This window comes from Enoplosus armatus, chromosome 11 (assembly GCF_043641665.1).
Source record: "Enoplosus armatus isolate fEnoArm2 chromosome 11, fEnoArm2.hap1, whole genome shotgun sequence".
NCBI lineage: Eukaryota > Metazoa > Chordata > Actinopteri > Centrarchiformes > Enoplosidae > Enoplosus > Enoplosus armatus.
The window spans coordinates 3,771,630-3,794,018 of NC_092190.1; the positions used below are offsets into that span (position 1 = coordinate 3,771,630).

Consider the following 22,389-nt stretch of genomic DNA (forward strand, 5'->3'; position numbering starts at 1 on the left):
TCTGTTTGACTAAAACACACAGTAGCTATTCTTACATGCAAACACACACAAGGTAAAAAGAGGAGATGAAAGCTGTCTAAAAGTGAGGTTACCTCTGGACTGGACTGATACACACCTGCTGCACTTGTGTGACTACAAACACGGTTAAAACCCTGCATGGAAGTACACACACACACACACACACACTCACCAGTAGTCTGTTCTTGTACTGGTACTTGGTCCTGCCTGCTGAGTCTTTGATCTCTTTGCTGAAGACCAGGGAGAACTCAAACAGGAAGAGGTGTCGGTCCCGCCCCTTCCTGATCAGCGAACGTGGATCCCAAACCTGGAAACTGTCCTGCAGGATCAGCTCGCCCTGCACCTCCAGGTTTTCCTCAAACCCTGATGAAGAGGAGGACCAAGACTTAATATCAACCAAAGTGCTCAAATGTCTGAACACACAGCCAATCATTAGATGGGATAGAAGATAAAACAAACATGTGGTATATCTTAGACAATGGTCAGCAGTAAAGTAATTAATCGATTGAAATATTGAAATAAATCCAAAAAACAAAAATGTGACATAACATAGTAACATTAACACAAAGCGTCTTTATGGTTTAGAAATCCTTTTCCAGACAATTAATATAAAATCTAATTAGAAAATACTTTTTATTTATTATTATTATACATTTTAGTACAGCAGTATGGTCAGTGTCTTACCCTCCAACATGGCGAGATGCATGGCATCATTAGCTCTCTTAGGAACACTGAGCATCACCTCCAAACCATCTTTAATCTCCCCTTTACCCTCCTCACAACAAGACAGTAACTCCTGAAGAGGGAGAGGAGACGATATTAAATGTGATGAGAGGGCAGAGAAAAACATAATTTACAAATTATTTTGTGTGATTTTCTTTCTACATTTAGACTTCATGAGCCCTGGTTACTTCATGTGGTTGTTTGCCCCACATTCACACACATGTGTGTGCGTGCATGTTTTTGAATCTACCTTAAGCAGTAGTTGGTACTTGGTGATCCTCTGGACTGGTTTGATGAGGTAGGAGGAGATGGAGTTAGCCAGTCCACGTCTCTGCTGAATGTCCTGTTTATACACACAGAGACAAAATTGAAGCAAATATCAAAAGAAAAGAAAAGAAATTGTCCTCAATGTTAAATGTTCAATTCAGCATGCTGCTGCTGGTGGGAATCTAAATGTTTTCAGTGACCAAACAGCTCCATCTGTTGACCAAACCAATGAACTACATAATCATCACCATCTCAAGCTACAGGAGGGAAACTAGAAACCTGCAGGTATACACAACCAATTTCCCCTTCCAAATCGAAGTAATCTGTTTGGCACAGTGCCTGCAGCTGGGCTAAATGTGAATGATGGATTGGATTCCTGCTCCCCGGTAAGCATCCATCACAACAAATGTCCTGCATCAGTGCTTTGTACTGAAGCAACACTTTGATCGTAATATACTTCTGCTTTAGCTATGAGAGAGGGAATCTGTTTATTCCCCTGAAACTTGTAAAGGAGCAAGCATGTGTTCTGATGATTAGGTGGAATACAAGGTTTTGTTTAAATTGTGCTCAGTATTATTTATGTGATGACATGATGTGGATGGATCAGTGGCAGGATAATGAAGGGTTTACTCACGTCGAAGAAGGTGCCGGCATGCTCCAGTATGAGCTGACTGGAGTCTGGTTTGTTCTTACAGTAATCCACATAAATGTGGAACTTATCAGCCTGGAAAACAGGAGAAAATGTTTTTTTATTAGGTTTTATTAGGACAGAGGTCAAGGGTAGAAATCGTTGGTCACTGCTATTTTGTTCTGACACCATCTGGAATAAAGGGCTGAGTCTCACCCAGGTGACGAAGCAGTGACCAACATCCTCTGGTAGCTGCTCATAGTTCACCAGCTCCTTCAGAAAAATACTGGAAACACACACACACACGCACACACGCACACACACACATAGTGAAAGATCACAATGTGCACTCAATATTCTTTTTATATGGATCAGCCATTTTTTCCTCTTTGATACAACAGAAATGGCTCTGAACAAAGACTGGCCAATTCCCCTGCCCAGCAGAGACACTGGGCTTAGTTAACAGTCCATGTGTCTCTCACTTGTTGTGGAAGTCACAGATGTCCTGCATGTTGCCGAAGATGATATGCTCCTTGTTGGCGATGCCTGGAGGAACCTCCTCCACACCGTTGGTCATCTCCCACAGGTAGGTCTGACAAACAGGCAGACAGTAAGATAAAAAGAATATTTGTTGTTCTTTTATCTTTTTGTTGTGTCAAAACAAAATTGGACAAGCAGAAGGCTCTTTTTCTCACCTCTAGACACTCATGGAGATCTCTGACGTAGGTCTTCTCTGTCTGCAGTAGCTCTGCCATGATGAACCTGAGACAAGAACAAAGTTGAGACTACCAAGGGACACACCATAGAGAAGGATCAGATGGCATGAATTACATAATTGGTCCTATTTTATGTCTGGTTCTTCCATGGCCACATGAACCTATTGATCACTTTTAACACTACATAAAAAATTTATGAAAAGACAAAACCATTTCAGAGGGCTGCAGAGGAGATTGGGAACACTGTTAATTGTGTAATTAGCACACTGTAAAACACTGTAATGGCAGTGGATAATATGACTATGAAGTCATTTTGCATGCTTCATGCGTTTTATTTAGGAAGCAGCAAAGTGTACAGGCTCGTTCTCCCTCTCCCTCTTCCTGTCTTCATGCCTGTACTCACTCTTTCTTCCTAGCAGACTTCCTCTTTTCCTCATTGACCTCGTGGTTGGGGTCACGCAGTTTGACCTCAGGGTCGTCCGTCAGGCTAGCAGGGATAATGTCCAGCTCCAAGTCTTTATTGTCCTGCATAGAGGAATATAAATGGATTTTTGTCAATAATCTGAAACAAAAACTATAAAACTACATCATTATTAGAGTCTATCAGTGGTGTCTGAGACTTGCATGTGAGATGAACCAAAAGACTTGGCCAAACCAGAGGCCCATACCTGGTTTCAATATCAGGACTGACTTCAGTCTAATGTATGTAAAAACTGTGTACGTGTGTGTGTGTGTGTGTGTGTGTGTGTGTGTGTGTGTGTGTGTATTCACCTCAGAGCTGACTCCCAGGCTCCTTTCTAGGCTCTCCTGGTATTTGGCCATGCGTAGGGAGAAGTCACGGTATCTACGGTCCACCGTGCTGACCCAGCGCTTCAGCTCCGACACGTGGGCATGGCCTTTCTCCACCAGGTTGTCCGCCAACTGGATCAGCAGCTTCACCTTCTCCTTGGTTTGCTGTGGAAAGTACACACAAACACACACACACACACATTACATACTGCTTAACTGGAGGAAACACTGATGTTCTGTGTCCCTACATGACACGGATTTTATCCTGTTTTAGTGTGTGATGTTGCTGATGTTGCTATTCCTAACGGGGTGAAATGTTGTTACCAGTGTATTTCATACATAAATGATCTGAAATGAAAATGAAGGTCAGAGAATAAATATGAACGCCTTATTGGTTCTATGATTTCCCTCAAGTTTTCTTTGAATATTATCACCTGTTTAAAAATGAATTTGCTGCCATTGTGATGGAAGGGAAATGAAATATTCTGGGAGTGTTCCATGTCATCTCCGATTCATGTCCACACACACACTTACACCAAATGAAATGTTATTATGAGCCGTCGGTAATTTAAAATGTGAACTAGACTGTATGAAGCAATAAAATGAGGAGACGCAACCATATTCAGCTCTAGACTGATCAGGGCCTCTGAGTTTCCTAGTTCCCTTAATGTTGCACTTAAACTACTCTAGATGAATAATGTTCTTTCATTTAAATTCAGGCGTAATAACTTCATACTGTTCTCTGCTTTACTGAGTGTGCCGATAGAACTATCATGTCTCATTTAGAGTACTACACAAGTATGAATCAAAGTCTGTGGAAGTTTGTGGGCTAAGTAAAGCTGCCAGTAGCTGATCTTTACACACACACACACACACGCAGTGTACCTTGGCAGTATGTCTGAAGTGACGATAGTCATTGAGGAGCTGCTGCGTTTCCTCGTTGCTGTCTCCAGGTGACGTGTGTGTGGCCAGGTAAACTTCACCTGTCTCTTGGATCCAATCCAATGCCTGCACACACATACACACACACACACACACACACACACACACAACAGATAAAGTTGATCCTCAATCTCTGTATATTTGCTCTTATAAACTCACTCCCTGTTAAAATAAACCAGATGTCCCTTTAGTGCTGCACATTTCCCCAAAGCCAATATCCAGCCAGAACGTTCTTTTTGTTTCACTAATGTGCACACACACACACACACACACACACACACACACACACACACACACACACTGACCTGTTTAGTGCTGCGTTCAAACACCAGGTACTGCTGACATTGGTCCAGCCTTCGTTTCTTTAACGTCCAGAAGTGAAGGACTCTGTTCTCTCTCTGCAGCAGCTCATTCAGAATAGCTGCACACAAAGACACATACATGAAAATATACACTCGCTACACTAATCCCAAAATGTGCTCAAACTCGTACTTAGGGTGAGTACATTATAACATAATATATCTTATTGAAGCCAAATCATTTGGACATCTTGAATATTTGCGTGAGTTTATGTTATCTGTGTTGTTGAACAAAACTACCTCTTTCAGCTAAAATCAGTACTAACTAAACAACGAGCTTTACAGAAATATTTGAGCTTTGATAAAAATAGTAGCAATATATTTTAAATAAATATAATGATTGACTGAATATATTATAAGTAGTTATCAGCAGCACTGACCTTTAACTTGTTGCTCGGGCCCTCTGGCGTGACTGGTGGCTCCAGGTATGCTCACATTGTTCCTGTGGATGTACTTCAGAAACACCTCGGCGTTCCTCCGGGCCAAAGTGCACGCCTGGAGCACAGGGACACGATGCTTATACTAACAAACTCAATTCACACAATTCACAATTACACAATTCAGACACACTCTTCTAACACCCGGACTTCACCATCAGTTAAATTAACATTTTGCTGCAAAACATTAGGGTGCTTTCACACCTGATCTGTTCTCGTGTGTCAGCTTGTTTGGTTCTGTTTAATCAGGCATTGTCATTCAAATGTATTCAGTATGTATCAACCAAAGGTCATTTGCAGATTTTGTAAAAAGGTAATGAAACTCAAAAGTGTCCAACAGAGAGCCTATCAAAGTAATTTAACTTCTTAATTTTGGTCAGATAATAGAACCTGTCAAGATGATGGATCTAATGGTTGTAATCTCTCATCTCATCTGATATCCTGTTTCACCATCTCATCGTGTGGCATCTTATCTTATCTAAAATAGTGTAAAAACTTTCATTAAGTTGGATATTCAAATTCACAGGTGCCATATAGTTTGAAATGCCATTTTCTAGTCTATTCTATTCTTTATTCCGCCACATTCTGCTCTGATGTGTTTTGAATTGAATTTGATGTTTCTCTCATTTTCTTCTGATTGTGTATGTGCTTCTGTGTGGGAGCACAGCAGCCTGTTTTCTGGTGTGAGATAATGAGAGATACGAACCTTGAGGAAGGCTTCTTTCTGCTCCAGGTGTTTACTGATCAGAGGTAGAAGGTGGTCGCTGTCGGCCGACATTCCCAGTTTATCGTGACTGCCACACCAGTCTTCATCCCGACGATACTCCTGCTCCAGGCTCTCTAACACACTGCACACCTGGACAGACACAAAGAGTCGGTGACACCATAACAGCACTCCTTCTCCAAGCTTAGATATGACAAAACACCAACTCTGAGAATGTGCGTGTAGGTGTGTGTTTGAGGTGTACCTGTTCAGACGTCTTGTAGAAGGCCACAGAGGCATTGACAAGCTTCAGACGGTCCTCCATCTTCAGCATTAACTGCTGCCAGTGAACAGCCACTTTCTCAGCACAGCTTCGAATTGCCTCTGGATCATAGTGACCCGCCTGTAGCACCATCTGGAAGAGGGGAGGAGGAGAACGAGAGAATTAGACAGAGGTGGAGGGTAATACATGGTCCTTATCACACCTCCTGGAACCAGGAATGTAGAAGTACAGTATGCAGGATAAGACAAGATATATGTGTGATATTGTGGAGTGAGTCTTATTTGTTTGAAGTAAGTCTTACTAAGTGTGCTTCAATCAGTTCAAACTGTTGTAGAAAGCATGGATTTACCTCAGCTTTTTGCTGGACCTGCAAAGCGCTCTGATGAGTCTTCTGAAGAGAGTTAGCATGGAAGAGAGACTGGAGGAGGAGGAGGAGGAGGAGGAGGAGGAGAAGAAGGGACGAGAGATAGTTACTATCAATTAAAATCACTGACTCATTAATTCAACTCAACTTCAAGGGTTCCCTGTGTAGTTTTTGCCACTATTAATGCTAAATGCACTAAAGTTTTGTTTTCACTCCTGCATACACAAGGGCGCACATATACATTCCAGGAAATGGTTTCACATTATTTCACTGATCTACAGGTCGCTGTTACGTTTCAAGAAACACAATAATGCGGCAACAAAGACAGTGAAGAAGAAGAAGAAGAAGAAGAAGAAGAAGAAGAAGACTGCAAACTAGTAGACATGGATGTAAAAAATGTAGGTTTCAAACTTTTAAGAAGCATCTGCTTTGCAAATGCTTTGAGAAAGGAAATGCGTTCAACACATTGCTAGACCTTAAGAATACACACAATTTTTGTTTGGGTGTGAAACGCTAAATGTAAACAGACGGGGAACCTTTAAGTGTAAAGTGGGTACTTCGTCAAAAAGCAGAAGTCTGCACCAACCAGCTACCATCATGCCTTGGAGTTGAAGCCAGAGAGCATGTTCAACCCCCCTAACGGCAATTGGAAGCTTGCTTCAGATCCTGTCTATCTAATACAAAGGCAATATTATTTGTAGAAAGAATTATGGTCTTTAAAATCTACAGTTTTCTTTAAATATCTAATACGACAGATTTTTGGTGGAATATCACTTAATGACTATATTAAGGCTTATCACAGTCAGATGTGTTGTATTTTCTTATCCCATCTCAGTTCCAAATACGCTCCATCTCCTTTGGGCAAATGTAACTGCCAAAAATAGCAGCGAGCGCTAAATCATATTTCAAAGGTTACAGTCTGCATCCATGTTTGTCTACAGTCAACATTCTGCACTCTACTGAGAGCTGAACTGTAACTTATATAAATAAGTTAATTCAATTTCAATGTAGGAAATTCATTATTCATGTGTGTGTGTGTGTGTGTGTTTAAGTTATTAGTCAATACAGTCTGATGGAGGACTTACTTCATGTTGAGGAAATACACACACACACACACACACACACACACACACACACACACACCAATCAGAGTTCCACAGAACAGAAACCAGGCCAGAACACACATGTTGGGTCTGGGCCAAGACTTGTTTTTGTGTGTGTGTGTGTGTGTGTGTGTGTGTGTGTGTGTGTGTGTGTGTGTGTGTGTGTGTGTGCAGTGCTGACCAAGGAGCTTTTACCCCTGTGAGTGCTCACACACTCCTGGAGTCAGCTATTTAAAGCATTGCATGGAGTAACACACACAAACACAGCATACGCAAGCAGAGATAGCACTTAAATGCATTTGAATGTGTGTGTGTGTGTGTGTGTGTGTGTGTGTGTGTTAGCATCTGTTAGTTTTGAAAATCAATGCAGAATGAAATAATTATTGAGGCAAGCCCGGTACACACACACACACAGATGATGAGTGAACTGAAGAGTGTGTATCAGTGTGTGCACCCATCTGCAATCCAAACCAATGCATACTGAAATAATTATTACTAAAGTACAGTAAGCCTGGTTTGAGCAGCAATAATTAGGATGTGTGTGTGTGAGTGAGTGTGTACCTCTATAGCCATCTGGAACTGTTCATGTTCCCTCTGCAGCTGCTCAGCCTCAGACAGAGAGCTGGCATTCACCATGCTGGCATTCAACATGGACTCACCGTTACGAATCCAACCCAACACCTAGAGAGACAGAGAGGGAGAGAAAGGGAGAGAGGCATAGATGGAGACAGAGAGAGAGAGAGAAATTCAAAGACATGACACCATACAGCAAATTTTAAAATTAGAGGATATTTATGTTCACAATTGCTCACAAGAACTGTGAAAATAGGTACTTAGGTTAAGAACAGAAATGATATACCTGTAAGTAAAGAATGAGATTGATGTGCAGTGTGAGCAAAACATGGTTCAAACATGTAAACAATATAGTGTGAAGAACAAGAACAGCAAACTGTCGCAAAGAGCATGAATGATATGGATGCAGAGCTTATTGGTGTGCAAAAGCGTTATACATTTTTTGAAAGAATTTTAGATTTAACAAGAGTAGCATCAGCGTCCAAGGTCTTCACTCCCTATCTCCAGCAGTGTTTGTTATACAAAATAACTCTTTTCCCAGCATGAAAATGATGTCACATACTGACTGACTGACTGACTGACTGATGTTGATAAAATGCAGATGAGCAACAGTTGGACATAAGCAATATCAAAACCAGGTTTTCTCTGTGATACAAGACCTTACCTAGAATGGTTGTTTAACTAATGTGCAGTAGATGGCAGCATAGTCTGCCAGAGATACAGAAGCACAAGAAGAGCAGAGTAACTCCACACTCAGTCCTTAATGGACTTTATCAAACATCTCATCTGTCTACTGTGCCATGTTCAATAAATTACTTGACTGCCAAGTATCTACGGCTTCTATCAAAACAGCACGGTTTACTTTTAATGGTCAACATCAAACCAGCCAGTATATTTTTTAGCATTCCTTTTGGAGAATGTGTTAACAGCAATACCTACTAGCAGAGAGCTCTGGCTGACTTACTTTCAAGTGGCAGGTAACTTCGCCGTGCCCGCCATGCATTACATACCACATATTATTCCACACTTGACCAAACATTGTGCCCACAGTTATTGTAAGTAATTTATGCACTTCAACTGTGGGGGCAAGTAAGTATTTGTTTGCAGTAGATCTATGAGCAGGCAAATTCTATAGCACAAACTGGAAAAAGAAAGAGAATAGGAGTGAGGGTGTTGCAGTAGGGGTGTATGTTTGTGTGTGTTATAAGCACATTGCAATAAACCTCATCAATTATTCAGCTGTATCCATCTGCAGCAGCAGTGTGCTTCCTGTTTCATCATACAGCATGTTCATGTTCACATCTGCATTAGCTTCTTCATAAAAAAACACAATCTTCTTTGCTTTAACCGGGAGCAAGAGCTGGGTGTTGTTCTTGTCATTTCTCCAACATGAACGAGTCATTCCAAAACAAGATTTCCAGTTTATTTCCTTTGCTTCTGATAATAAGAGGAAGTCCACCTTCAAAGCACCACATCATTTCCTTTTTAGGATATAGTCTCTAGTTTTCTCTGGCTCAGGATCAGAATGACACTCTTGATATTTTGTAGATAAATGAAGTTTGCTTAAAGGGGAACTCCACTGACTTTACAATTCAAGAAATCTCTAGAGGTGTTGGGGAGTACAACTGCATAATGTGGAAGAAGTAGCATTAAGCCTTTTGTGGCTCCAGAGGGAGCTGTGTGCTAAATTCCCTCAGGCGATGTCACTTGAGTCAGCGTACAAGTTTCATTTTTTAGAGGATTGCTTCAGTTTCTTCAGTGCCTTTGTGCAGTCGTTTGCGTGTGTGTTTACCTGTTTAACCTCGGCCTGTAGGTGGCGTAGCTGCAGGCACTGCTCCAGCCGTGTGTGCGTGTGTTGCGCGTTGAGCTCCACCTCCTGCTGCTTCTCATGGAGGAACTCCAACAGCTCCTGAACCTGAGAGGCCAAGTCCATGTCCTTCTCCCCTGTCAGCTCAATCCCTGACACACACACACACACACACACACACACACACACACACACACAGAGCTGTTATTGTTGTATTCTACATGCGTTATCTCCAAAAAAATGTTTCCCCCTCCTATCAAGGATCAAGGAATGTTTGGTGATGTTGTGGATCTTAACTCTAATTCCCATTTTTTGGCTTTGGACAGAGCCAGACAGCTGCTTCCCCTGTACCTCTTACTCTTAATGCTAAGCTAAGCTGAACATGTCGTGACTCCATCTGTGTAATGGATATGAGGATATTAATATAATAATGATATATCATTCTATTTCACTCTTGTAAAGAAATAAACTGACAGATTTCTGACAGGTAAGTGCTCAGAAACAGTCTGTCATTATTGTGACCAAGGCAGCATTTCAGACATTCAGTTTGGAGAGACATTTTATACTTTGCTTTCTAGTTTCAGTCAATATTGATTTGATATTTTTAGGTTATTATATCACAGTTTTCTGCTTTCTTTTGCATCTGATTACTTTATTAATATTACATCGTATTAGTGTTTGAGCTGCAGATGTCTGATAATTTCAAGCATTGAATGGAAGTGTGTGTCTCTATACTCCGTCTGTAGCATCGTTAACTATTCATGCCCTACCCCACCAGTGGCTGCCGCTGCTAAAAAGCGAGAGTGTGTTTGTGTGTGTGTGTGTGTGTGTGGTGGGTGAGAGAGATTTATCACTCCAGGGGGCAGAGAGACTGAGGCTGTGACCTCCACATATACACAAACATACACACACACACACACACACACACGGTAAGAGGATTGTGCTGTGACGATTTTTTAACCTAATTCTCTCCCTGTTCCACACAACATGCTTTTCTTTGGGATCACAGCTCATGGTACTGCCTCAGCATCAGGGCTCCCTCTCTCCCATTGTGCAGTAGGCAGCTGTAAATCCAGAAGTGAGCCTGCTCAGCCACATTCAGAGAGCGGCAGGGACACACATGATCACATCTCAAGTGCAGTGTGAATGCTAATGCGTCCCCAAAAGCAACAAAGGATATGACTGCCTAGTCTATGTGTATGTACAGCACAACAAACCTCCCAAACGCAGTTTAAATAAAGGTATTCTTTCTAAGGTTTCTTGCTGTATGGCTGTGTATTTTTCCTGTTCAGCAAAAGCTCACAATTGATCACTTAGGAAGCATATTGCAATATGATGCCAGGTGTGAAGAAAACACAAGGGTATGGTGAAACATTATCCCAGAGAGGTCAGAAACTAATTTTAAAGCACTCTCTGTCCTTTACTTCTGTATTTTGTATTCCTTTTACCTGTCTTTCTCAGAGAGCAAAGGATTTTGTGCGTGTTTTACCTGAAGCCTGGACCTCCATGATGTACTGGTGCAGGTCTTGACCCTGCTGCATCACTTCATAGGTCATGTTGTTCATGGCTGCCTTCCTCTCTGCGTGTCTTTTCAGTCGCTGCTCCGCCAGGCCGATGTCCTCTGCGCTGCCAGAGGAGGCGCCGCCTCCCCCAGTGCTGCTGCTACTGCTACCACCTGAGCGGCTGGCGTCGCTCAGCTGACGAGACAGATCCTCGTTCCAGGCGTCCAACTCCGTTGTGACCTGTAGAACAGAAGAAATGTGGGATCAGAAGATGAGACACAGTTAACACAATACTCCAAAAGTCAATGGGTGCAGCTGAGCCATTGTTGGTTTTTGTGGTGTGTATGTCACTATTGGCTCTTATCAGTGGCTGTTGGGCCAACTGAGCATGTTGAACCACAGTGGAGGCAGTTGGTAAGAGTTGACTTGTTGCTTTGTGTTTTCACACATTTAGTTTGGTTTCTTTTTATTTTTCACCTCTGACCTTTCTTTTCTTTGTCCACAAGCAAAAGAAAACAGGCTGAAAATTGGGGGCCAAAGCAAGACAGAAGTTAATTTTGCAGTGCCAGCTGCAACTTTTTAAAAGACACATTAACAGTTTGTATTCTGAGCATATAACAAGACTGAAAACAGTCTCTTAATATTTACTAATTTCGGTGGGTCTTTTTTTTTTGGTGTATGAATAAAGACTTACTATTTTGCATGCTGACAATCAGCTGGTGTGTCTTTGGAGTGTTTAAGGGCTAGGGTGCTACGTAGGTAACAAAAGATGTGAAGCAATGTGAGGCAATGAAAAGTTTGATCAGTCTGCCACACTCTTGCTCTCTTACTTCTATAGTATACTGCTCAAATATGCGTAGCTGGAGAAAGATGTCCAGCTTGATTTTGCGTTCGTGGAACAGTTCCTCCATCTGGCCCTGCGCCTCGTCTAGCTGCTGCAGCACCCCCTGGATGTGTGCAATGGAACTGCAGTGTGGCGTCTTATTGGTTGACAGGGCTGCATCTCTGTGGAAACAGAGACAGAGGGAGAGTTAAACCATATAGGCCCGAACTCAAGACCTCCCTCACTATAAGATGACCCCCTTTGGAAACAGGATGTTTTGAGGAGATGAAGCACTTTAAATGAAACAAGGTAAGAATATATGCCGCGCATTATTTGACAAGATTTAAGGGTGTTTTCATATTTAAATGAGAAGAAAAAAAGCGTGTTTGTTTTTTTATTTCATGGATTTTATAAAAGAATCTTTATTCTTATTTACACAAATAAGAGGCAGGAGGAAAAACAGAGACAGAGGGACAGATAATTTCAAAAGAAAATTGTCATATATTTGTGCCAAAATGGTAATTATTATTCATAATCTCACCTGAGTGGCTTTATGAATTTGACTTTGTAATGACGTTTTAAGTATGAATATCATTACCTGAGCTTCTGTATGAATCCTTCTCTCACTTTAATAACATTATAAATATTAAAATCATTACTTGAGCCATTGTATTAATTTCTCCCTCTCAAACACAATCGTGAATAATAATATGAATTTTATTATTACCTGAGCTGCTGTATTAATTCCTCTCCCTCTTTAATCACATTGAGCGTTGCCTCCAGTGTTGCTGTCTGCTGCTGCTGAAACTGCTGGATCAGAGTCTGAACTGAATCCACCGAATCACAGCACACTTCGTCCAACAGCTGCTTCTGCAGCTCCTCCATCCACGACCACAGCTGGACACACAGACAGAAGCAAAGAGACCGGGCAGGTTAGTAGATGTGTGATCAATCCATTAGCACAGAATTTTCCTTCTACTGAATCATCTCAACATTGCTATATCTTAAAATACTGGCTGACAATAACACTAACAACTACACGACAGCCTGCAGTGCCACTAATTGTGGCAGTGAGAATGTTTGTCTTATTGGGACTCAAACGTGCAATTACAAACTTGTCACATATCAGAAATTTGAAATGGAATTGAAAGTAAAAATGAATTTGGGTAAAACTGAGGATGTCTGAGAATGTGTTCCTTTTTGTGTTGTGTTGCGTGGGTGTCCCACCTCCTTGGTGTGTGTGTGGAAGGAGACGGACATGTCGAGCAGCAGCTTCCTGTGTTCGACTCGGCGGACAAAGTCCTGGATTCGGACTTCCAGGTGTCTGGCTGCTTTGTAGATTTCCTCTGGGTCGCACTCTCCGGTCTGAGCCAACTGCTCAGCTGCCTCCAGCAGCTTGTCTGCATTAGTGTATGTGTTCTGAAAGAGAGAGGAGGGACCTTCATCATCATCCACAGCAACACCATCAACATTATCAATGTCTGCATTAGCTTAGATTTGTGCCTAGTCATGCTTGTGATCGGCATATAGCAACAGTTCTTCTGTTTCATGCCACATTACCAGTCATCTCTCACAAGTGAAACACATCAAACTGTGTCAACAAACAAACTTGATGCTGAAGTGTGGTGCTATAAGTGTGATAAAATATTTGACTTTGGTGCGGTAATGACCAGAATCATGCTGTTTTCAACTCTGCCTCCTCAGTTATTTTTTCAGGACTTCTGCGTCACTTTGGCCACAACTTCCCTCATCACTGTCACATTTTTCATCATCATCATCATCATCATCATCACTATGAACTTCACCATCATCACCGTCATACTCGCTTTTACCATTATCATCATTACTATCATCATTATCATTTGTTTTCATCATGTATTACAAATGTCTTCTTTTTTAGGTTACCTTTCTCAATGTTTTCACCGCCATCATATTAGCTTTTACATTATCAATAATATGAATACTTTTCCAATTATGGCTATTTTTGGCATCTCAACCTCCCTGATCGTGTTTCAGACCTAATCAGATTTACACCTAAACACCACTGCTGGACAGGGGTATCACTAGATCAGGCACACACACACATACACACACAGATCATGGGATCATGTTATATTAAAATGTTAATTCCAGTTTCTGTAAATCAACAGCATAAGGTTTCCTGTTTCGACCTCTACGCCCCCCCCCCCCCAAAAAAAGGGACTAAATCCTGTCTGAGAGTTAAAGCTCTCAGCATTCATCAGAAGGACAAAACGGATTAGTGTCGGTCTGTTCTGGTAAGTATAAGAGATTATAACTGGAATATTTCACTATGAATTAAATAAGAGATATTTTGGGGTGACTAGAGGTTGGGGGTGGGGTAGTAGAGTGATGAATGATCTCATATTCAAGAATATGAGTTATAGTATTTGGGCGAAAGCTTACAGGCTGGATATTTTACATGTTGGAGGTTTAGTCAGAAGATGAAGATTATAATTTACATGAGATTATTAATTTTCGCCGCCTGACTGATTTGGTTCAAGGTGAGGAGTATGGCCAGGAGATTCCCTGTCACCTGAATATAGAAGACCAAACCTGACATTTTAGGACATAAATGAATGAATGATAATGAATAAAGACAAAGTATGGCTTATATGACAATTTATACCAGCTATACTTTTTAAATTATGGCCATTTTAAGGGTATAAACTATTCCTGCATTCTACAAAGTGGTTCTTACCTGTAAATGTTTTTTTCCCCAATCAGACTCAGCAATTGTGAATACTCACACACAACAAACTGAAATCCCACTACTAATGCCACTAATACTAGTACTCACACAACTAGTATTACCTCTGCGAATACAATAAACACACAGTACATTTTACCAAACTTACTGTACTCCCTAGTAGAGCTGCAACGATTACTCAATTAATCGATTAGTCGAAAAAAGAAAAAGGAAATTAATTGCCAACTATCGATTAATCGATAAGCTGGTTCCAGCTTCTTAAATGTGAGGATTTGCTGCTTTTCTTTGTCATTTATGATTGTAAATGAAGAGTCTTTGGTTTTGGACTGTTGGTTGGACAAACAAGGCAATTTGAAGACGTCACTTTAGGCTCTGAGAAATTGTGACATGCATTTTTCACAATTTTTGGCATTTTATACACTAAATAATCAGCAGATAATGAAAATAATCGTTTGTTTCAGCCCTACTCCCTCGCCACCCATCAGCACCATGGCAAACATCCAAAACACCCTATCATCCCATACCGACATCCTTGAAACCATCTAGAACACCATAGCAACCACCTAGTGATGCCATAACAACAAACAGCTAGTAACTACGCAGAACGACCCAGCAACTGCCTAGTAACACTATAGCAACCATCCCAAAAACCTTGGCACCACATTGTAATTGTCTTTGCAACCCAGCAATCAACAATTTAGCAACCAATGTTAGTAGTGGAACAGCTGAAGCAGTGTCAAACCTCCATAGAGAAATTACGATTTAAAGCAGTGAGAACAAGCTGAAAAGGGAAGGTTTTAATGAGAGTAAATGAGTTTTTGAAGAAGTCTTTGCGTTTGATGTTTGGTTGGTTCTAATGGAGAACTAGTCAGCAGATGAAGAGAGCAAAAAATAAACTAGCACTAATGATGGTAAAAGGACATTAAAATGACACATAAACTCCCCCAGTTAAGCATATATCCCACTACATACATACACCTGAATTAAATTGGACACTCAGATACTAACTTACATATACCCAACATACACACAACGCAAGAGACACTTAAAGAAAGGGACTTTATGAAATCATTTTGAGCATATCTTTGTGTTTGTATATGAGACAGTCTGTCAAAGTGTAATGTGGGTGAACATACTTCTACATCTCTTGGCATGTACTTTAAATGTGTACTAAATGTATTCATGTTATATATATTGCTAAGAGGAGAGTTTTACCAGCAAAACACCACAAACTGCATAGAAATCCTAATGAGGAAAAAAGGAGAGCATCTGACCCAAATAATGCTGATCCACAACAGGTCATGAAGGTTAATCCTAATCCAGAGTGTAAACATCAGATTACACAACTACACACTTTTTATAGGATCAATACTCACTCTTTTACTGAAACTCCACTCACCAAAGTAGTAAATTATCAATTGCCATGGATTCTGATTAGACACCTGTCTTACTGTAATTTGATTCGAGACCGCAGTGGATGTCATAGACCACATTAAGCTTTTCTTTTCAAGAACTAGAAAGCACTTAGATGCAAATTGTTGAGAAAGCCCCTGTAAGAAAATAAATTGATCGGCTGAGGCGGGCTTGGAAAGGTTGTGGGACATCAGCTCCATATAACAGGAGAGAAAAATGACAGAAAGACGGGAGGGAGAATGACGAGATGAGGAAGGAAAGGAGAATAATAAGAGTATAAATAGGAAAAGAAGGGTTATACGGTGGAACCAATTATGTCTCGACACAATGCAGATTGGCAGTGTGCAGCAGCAGAGACAGTAAGGATTTGATGATCCTGATCACATAAGATATTGTTTCACCTTTTCCTATTCCAATGCTCTAAAACACACATCTGCTATCTGAGTACTTACTTGATGTCAAAACCAATCAAATCAGATAGCTGACAACCTCATAGAGAAGAACATCAAACTCTTTTACTACGTCCCATCCACTTCAAAGCCCTTGAAAGCTTCAATTGCATATGAACCAATATTTCTGTAAAATCTGTGTGCTTCTTTAAGTACACATAGTTTAAATGTTGTATATTATTTAATTCTATTTTACTACGGCAAATGTTCAAACCATGTTTGAACCTCTACTGAGAGCTTCAACATGTTTCTTTGTTTTGTTTACATCTTTATGACCAAAGCTCCACTGTTTCTTATATATTAAGACTGTAGCACTGAAATTCAGGAATGGATAACATCTTCTGCAGATCTTTCAGGAAAGGCTTGTGACCATAAATGGTTATGTAGAGGCATGTCTCCATGCTTCCTGCCACCACCAGGCATGGTGGTTTTGAAAATTTGGGATTAATCAAGGTAGATTACTTACAGATGTTTGCACGGAGAGCGAATAAACATTTGATAAAAACAAACTACTAACTTAAAAATGTTCATGGTAGGAGCGGACCTTTTCTATGTTATGTTGATGCTGCAAATGAGAGCCAAGACACGGACTTGCAACCAACTCCTGAACTCAAGAAGTTTAGACAGTGACACAATTTTAATTTTGGGACAAACTGCTCCCTCCAGACAAGTATGTATTCAGAAATTCAACTTCAGTTCTGAACGTATAAGGGCCTGTGTCCACCAAAGCGTTTTTTTCTGAGATCCAGCGTATTTTTAAAATTGTTTCCAATGGTTCCAGTGGTCGCCCAGAGTTGAAAAATGTTCAACTTTGGGTAAAACACTGCGCTCATCACTGTCACTTTTTACCCAGCTGGGTTAAAACGGTTTGGTGGACACAAGCCCTAAGAATATACAGGTGTTTTACTGTTAAAGAAGAAGTTGAAGAACAACAGTTAAAAGTGTTGCTCTTTAGTGTCAGCTTACATCTAATGGTAACCATCGTCCTTGAAGTGTGAAGACATAAAGAAATGCACACAGTGTGGATTTCTATAGAAAAGTATTGATAATTGTGTCTGTTCATTAAGGAAGTGGCACTTTTCATTGCAATACTTGGATGGAAACTCACCTGAGCTACGTCTTCAAAGTCGTCGTGTCTTTTCTGCAGGGCTCGGGCTCTGTGAAGGGATTTCCCAACACCAGTGTGTTTGCTGAGGAAAGCCTCGCCATGGTTTTCTATCCAGTCCATCACCTGGATGAGAGTGAACACAATTATCACCTTCACAACATCTAATACACAGTGCTGCACCTTTCAGATCAGCTGTACAAAAAGGTCTCAAACCTCATGAATTAAGAATAGAACAGATGAAACCTTCATGATCTGCGTGGGAAATTTAGGTCACTGCAGCTGAGAAGAACAGGGTGTTGAATATTCTGTGCCATTAGACTACTGTAGGCCAAACTTCCTCATTGATGTGCTTGGCAGAGGACTGCCAGGCAACCTCCCTAGCTTTGTTCTTTTTTTGATCATCATATTTATTATCTTCATCCAGTTGTATTATCTGCTCTTAGTTCTGTGACTGTGGATGACAATTGTTTGTGTTGTAATGTTTTTATGCCTATGTTCAAATTAAACAGTCTGAGAAAAGGACACCTATGTTGGAGGGTTATACTGTCACAATACAGAACTATTATTAACAAATTTTACTGTAGGCCAATTTTTCAACTAATTGTGTGTTGTGCAGTTGGACTATGTAGGGAAATATGAAAGGATGCTAAATACTAACCGACTCTTTGGGGAAGAAGTCCTATGATTCTACAGCATGATGACAAACATAGCTATAAATGTAGCTATAAATAGCTAACCCTAACCCTTTCTGTTAAAGAGTATGATCCTTTTTGTTTAACCAGAAACACTGTTGTCTGTTGTCAACTCACATCTAGCAATTTCAAAGCGAGACTCTTCTTGAGCGAGACTTTTGTTTCTGGTTAAACAAAAAGTTCTATCTAGGGATCCTTTCCACAATGTCAGACCCTTATAGTAGCAATTTGAGCCTGTCACTGGCAAAAACAAGCACTTTCAGTGGACATATTTTTGACGGGCTCAGTTTCCCGCAAGGATTACACTGCATCCCATTCATGGCTGCCGGCTGAGGCCATCTACTGGACCAATTCCCAACGTTTTGGTAACTATTACAAATTTTGGTGTCTAAATTTGAAACAGTTACCATTTCCCTTTAACACATCACTGTATTTCAAAGCCGTCATTTGGGCCTTGAAACAGTGTGTATGGATGAACAGTGTTGTAATTCATGACATCAGTGTGGTGTAGTCAATCCAGCTGGAGCCACAAAGGGGTCAGCAAAGGGTCACAACATAGACAAACTGAAGCACGCTGACTGCAGCTGGACTATCTTTGTTTCAATGTGCAGCTAAAACTGCCAAATAAAACTACACACCTAATATGTTCTCTTTCAGCCTTTACTTCTGCATCCCTCTCTCTTCCTCTCTGGGGTCACATATATCCTGCAGCATTACAACTCTGGTTGGAATAGCCCTGTTTTCTGTGATTTATAGACTATTGGTATGAGCTTACTCTCTCACTTGCTCCTTGTCTCACTTTCTATGCATGTCTCTCGCCCTCTGTGTGTCTGTGTGTCTACGTGTCTCTCTCTCTGGGGTCTCATAGAAACTGATGCATGACGAGTACAGTTGGCAAAGCTATGTTTTCAATGAATTATAACCTACTAATATAATCTCTTCTTCACTCACTATTTTTCTTTCTCTCTCTTTGTCTTTTTACCTCTCTTCAGCACTCCCTCACACTGTCTCTTGAGTCATATATAAATGTTTGCGTGGCACCCATACTCAGAGCATTCATCTTTGAATTTGCAGTCTGCCGGATGCCGTAATTCTGTCTCCCTAGGGCCATTCATTTATACATACAGTACATACATGATGACTTCAGTTACAATGGACCTGTGTGTGTGTGTGTGTGTGTGTGTGTTTGTCCTCCAGAAAAAGCTGGCCTTGATAGATTTGTGAAGAGGGAGGAGCACACTTTGACTAAACTGTGTTGTGTTGTTACGTGCTATATAAATAAAATAAAAAATATATAAACTCTCTGTTGTGCGTTAGAAAATATCTGGTTCTTTGATAAAAAGTTGAAGGTACAAGCCTGCGCATATAAAAAGTTTGGGGAGAAATTAACTACCCCCCCCCAAGGTAAATTTCATCAAGAAACATCTAATCACCAAGCTGCTGTTCCTGTCTTTGCCTATAGGTGGCATAGAGTGGACTGGAACTGCAGGTGTTAAACTGCAGGAGCTGCATGTATACAGTTGGATGATATTGCCTCAGTGACACTGTGTCCTTGTTACTGTATTTTATGTTAAAAAAAAACAACTCTTCAGAGAGTGCACATGTGGACTCTACTGAGATTCCAGAGGTTTCAGTAATGCTCGTGGTATTTGGTTGTACCTCATTCCTACTGCATTACTGTCAGACCCACAATCACATTAAAGAAAGGAGTAAAATAATACACAGGACCTCCCCCTCACTCACTGATGACTTTTGCTCTGCTGGTTAAAAATACCCTTCATAAAATATAGCTGTGATATTAAATTTTGAGCTCCGGGATATCTCTAAAACCTCCAGGAATCTGGGCTGACACCTTTCCAAAACCACATGATCTGCTCGTCTGTGAAATATGAGTAGTGGTACCAGCGGAGCAGAGATCAGCTCAGAGCGTTTTATCTCAGGAATTTTCACATTACACACTGTTTAGCTGAGACAAGAAGATAGCAGAGATGAATGAACATGCGGTGATTCTCATCTGTTCTGCCAAGTGAAGTTCATCACACACACACACACACACACACACACACATCACTGCTGTCTGTTCACTTACTTGATTACATGCTTACATACAAGATTACATGCTCCACTGTGGTTTGACAAAATTCTTGGACCTCGTGGGTGAGTAAAACTCTTTCACTAAACTCAAAACTGCAATAAAAAGTTAGAATGTTATTTTTCTCAGTTCCTAAACATCTGGCATTTACATCCAATAGCTACAATATATTCTTCCACTCTGTGTTTTGGACTTCCTAACACACTCCAAAAGGTTTCGCTTGTGTGTTTGCGTGTGTACCTGCTGGACATCTTGCTGGAACACACACAGCTGCAGTCTCTGGTGCAGTCGGACCTTTCGATGCTGCCAAATATTCTCCAGACGCCGCTGATGGTGGAGAACCTCGTGAACCACATCCAGGATACAGTGAACCTGCGAAATCACACATATGTTAACTAGACCGTCACATTTTTAATGAATTTTATTAGATTGTTATTAAATGTAAAATACTTAAAGCTGTCTCTCTTTTGTTATTGGCTAGTAGAAGAAGCCCTGACCCCACAAAGGTACACAAGGGCACTGACCGCTTTGGAGTAATTGGCAGTGGCTGTCAGCGACTCAGAGTTGCCGGGACTCAGAGGCCTCTGGAGGACGTCCAATAGGGCTTTACCATCCTGACTCACCTGGAAACACGGACACAGAGAAATCAGAAACGCTACACAGATGTACAGAACAGGTAGATGAAGACAGACTGAAGGGAAGACAGGAAATCAGGCAAACAGATGAAGAGTAAAGCAGCTTTTTACAAAGAAATTAAAATGAGAAAGAAATTAATTTTTTAAGCATTTTCTGCTTCTTCTCTGCTCAGTTTCCCTTTGTTCTCTCTCCTCTCCATAACAAACACATACTTTCTAAATCAGCATTTCACTTCTTACTGCTAATTGCTAAATTATACATGGAAACAAACCACTGAAACCTCTGCCTCACACACAAGCAGTGACTCCTGTTTCTTTTCTGCAAGAAAGGAGCCCCTTGTGTCTTTTTATATTCCCTTGTGTTTCTTTTATATCTTGTCTCAATGACTTTTATGTCTTATGTAAAGTGCTTTGAATTTCCTTGTTGCTGAAAGGTGCTATATGAATAAATTTGCCGTACCTTGCCTGTGGTAAGTGTTTATCACTTAAAACAAAACGATAATGAACTTTCAAGATACCGTTAGAATGGCTGGTTCAAACATCCTGCTGATCCATGAGTATGTGCATTTAATTAAATAAATGTCTTGTGACTAATCAACTAATTGTTTCAGCATTACTGCTTTTATGTGACAAGAAACCTTTCCAGAAATTTTACTGGCTCCTGAGCAGGAACACTGCAGGACTGGCACTAACATGAAAAAATATTAAGAAGATTTACATAATGAGATGCACAAGGGAAACAAGCAAGTCATCTTTACACGGTTAGCTGTGAAGACGATTCAAAAGCAAGGTCAATGCTATTGCCTTGATCAGGAGGTAGAACCCCAAACTGCATGAGGGAGTTTGTTCCTTTGAACCAGCGATGAAACAAACGCTCTACAGAGATTACAGACACTGTTTTTGACTCACTTAAAGCAACCAAGCAAAGAATCGCTTTAGTACATGCCTCTACACACACACACATGCATGCACACACACGCACGCACGCACGCACGCACGCACGCACGCACGCACGCACCAGGCACCTGCATCTTCATCTTCTCTGCCTTTAATCATTCAAAGATGTTCGTAGTCACATTATTTAACAGAACAGAGAACATGATGTTGTAAGTCATCTTCACCCATTTCCATCAAACAAGAAGCTTCTGCTTACAGATTTTTATTTTTTTGTCATATCGTTTCAGGAAACCTCAAAGGAACTCTGTCAGCACTGTAACATATTTCCACCTCATTAA

General features: G+C 40.8%; 1 protein-coding gene across 1 annotated transcript in view; it reads right to left on the bottom strand.

Moving 5' to 3' along the window:
• Positions 1-22,389, bottom strand: part of kalrna (kalirin RhoGEF kinase a) — a 115,801-nt gene that overhangs the window by 48,229 nt on the left and 45,183 nt on the right. The window contains exons 12-36 of the mRNA XM_070914871.1: positions 21,044-21,142; positions 20,760-20,891; positions 17,736-17,858; positions 13,265-13,456; positions 12,765-12,934; positions 12,045-12,219; positions 11,388-11,454; positions 11,202-11,333; positions 9,698-9,864; positions 7,894-8,013; positions 6,215-6,283; positions 5,848-5,997; positions 5,586-5,735; positions 4,823-4,937; positions 4,389-4,504; positions 4,027-4,149; positions 3,124-3,306; positions 2,756-2,877; positions 2,332-2,398; positions 2,119-2,228; positions 1,853-1,922; positions 1,643-1,732; positions 992-1,084; positions 703-814; positions 191-381 (exon numbers count right to left, since the gene is read on the bottom strand). Coding sequence (XP_070770972.1) covers positions 191-381; positions 703-814; positions 992-1,084; positions 1,643-1,732; positions 1,853-1,922; positions 2,119-2,228; positions 2,332-2,398; positions 2,756-2,877; positions 3,124-3,306; positions 4,027-4,149; positions 4,389-4,504; positions 4,823-4,937; positions 5,586-5,735; positions 5,848-5,997; positions 6,215-6,283; positions 7,894-8,013; positions 9,698-9,864; positions 11,202-11,333; positions 11,388-11,454; positions 12,045-12,219; positions 12,765-12,934; positions 13,265-13,456; positions 17,736-17,858; positions 20,760-20,891; positions 21,044-21,142 — 3,138 coding nt within the window. The remainder of the gene's footprint in view (positions 1-190; positions 382-702; positions 815-991; positions 1,085-1,642; positions 1,733-1,852; positions 1,923-2,118; positions 2,229-2,331; positions 2,399-2,755; positions 2,878-3,123; positions 3,307-4,026; positions 4,150-4,388; positions 4,505-4,822; positions 4,938-5,585; positions 5,736-5,847; positions 5,998-6,214; positions 6,284-7,893; positions 8,014-9,697; positions 9,865-11,201; positions 11,334-11,387; positions 11,455-12,044; positions 12,220-12,764; positions 12,935-13,264; positions 13,457-17,735; positions 17,859-20,759; positions 20,892-21,043; positions 21,143-22,389) is intronic.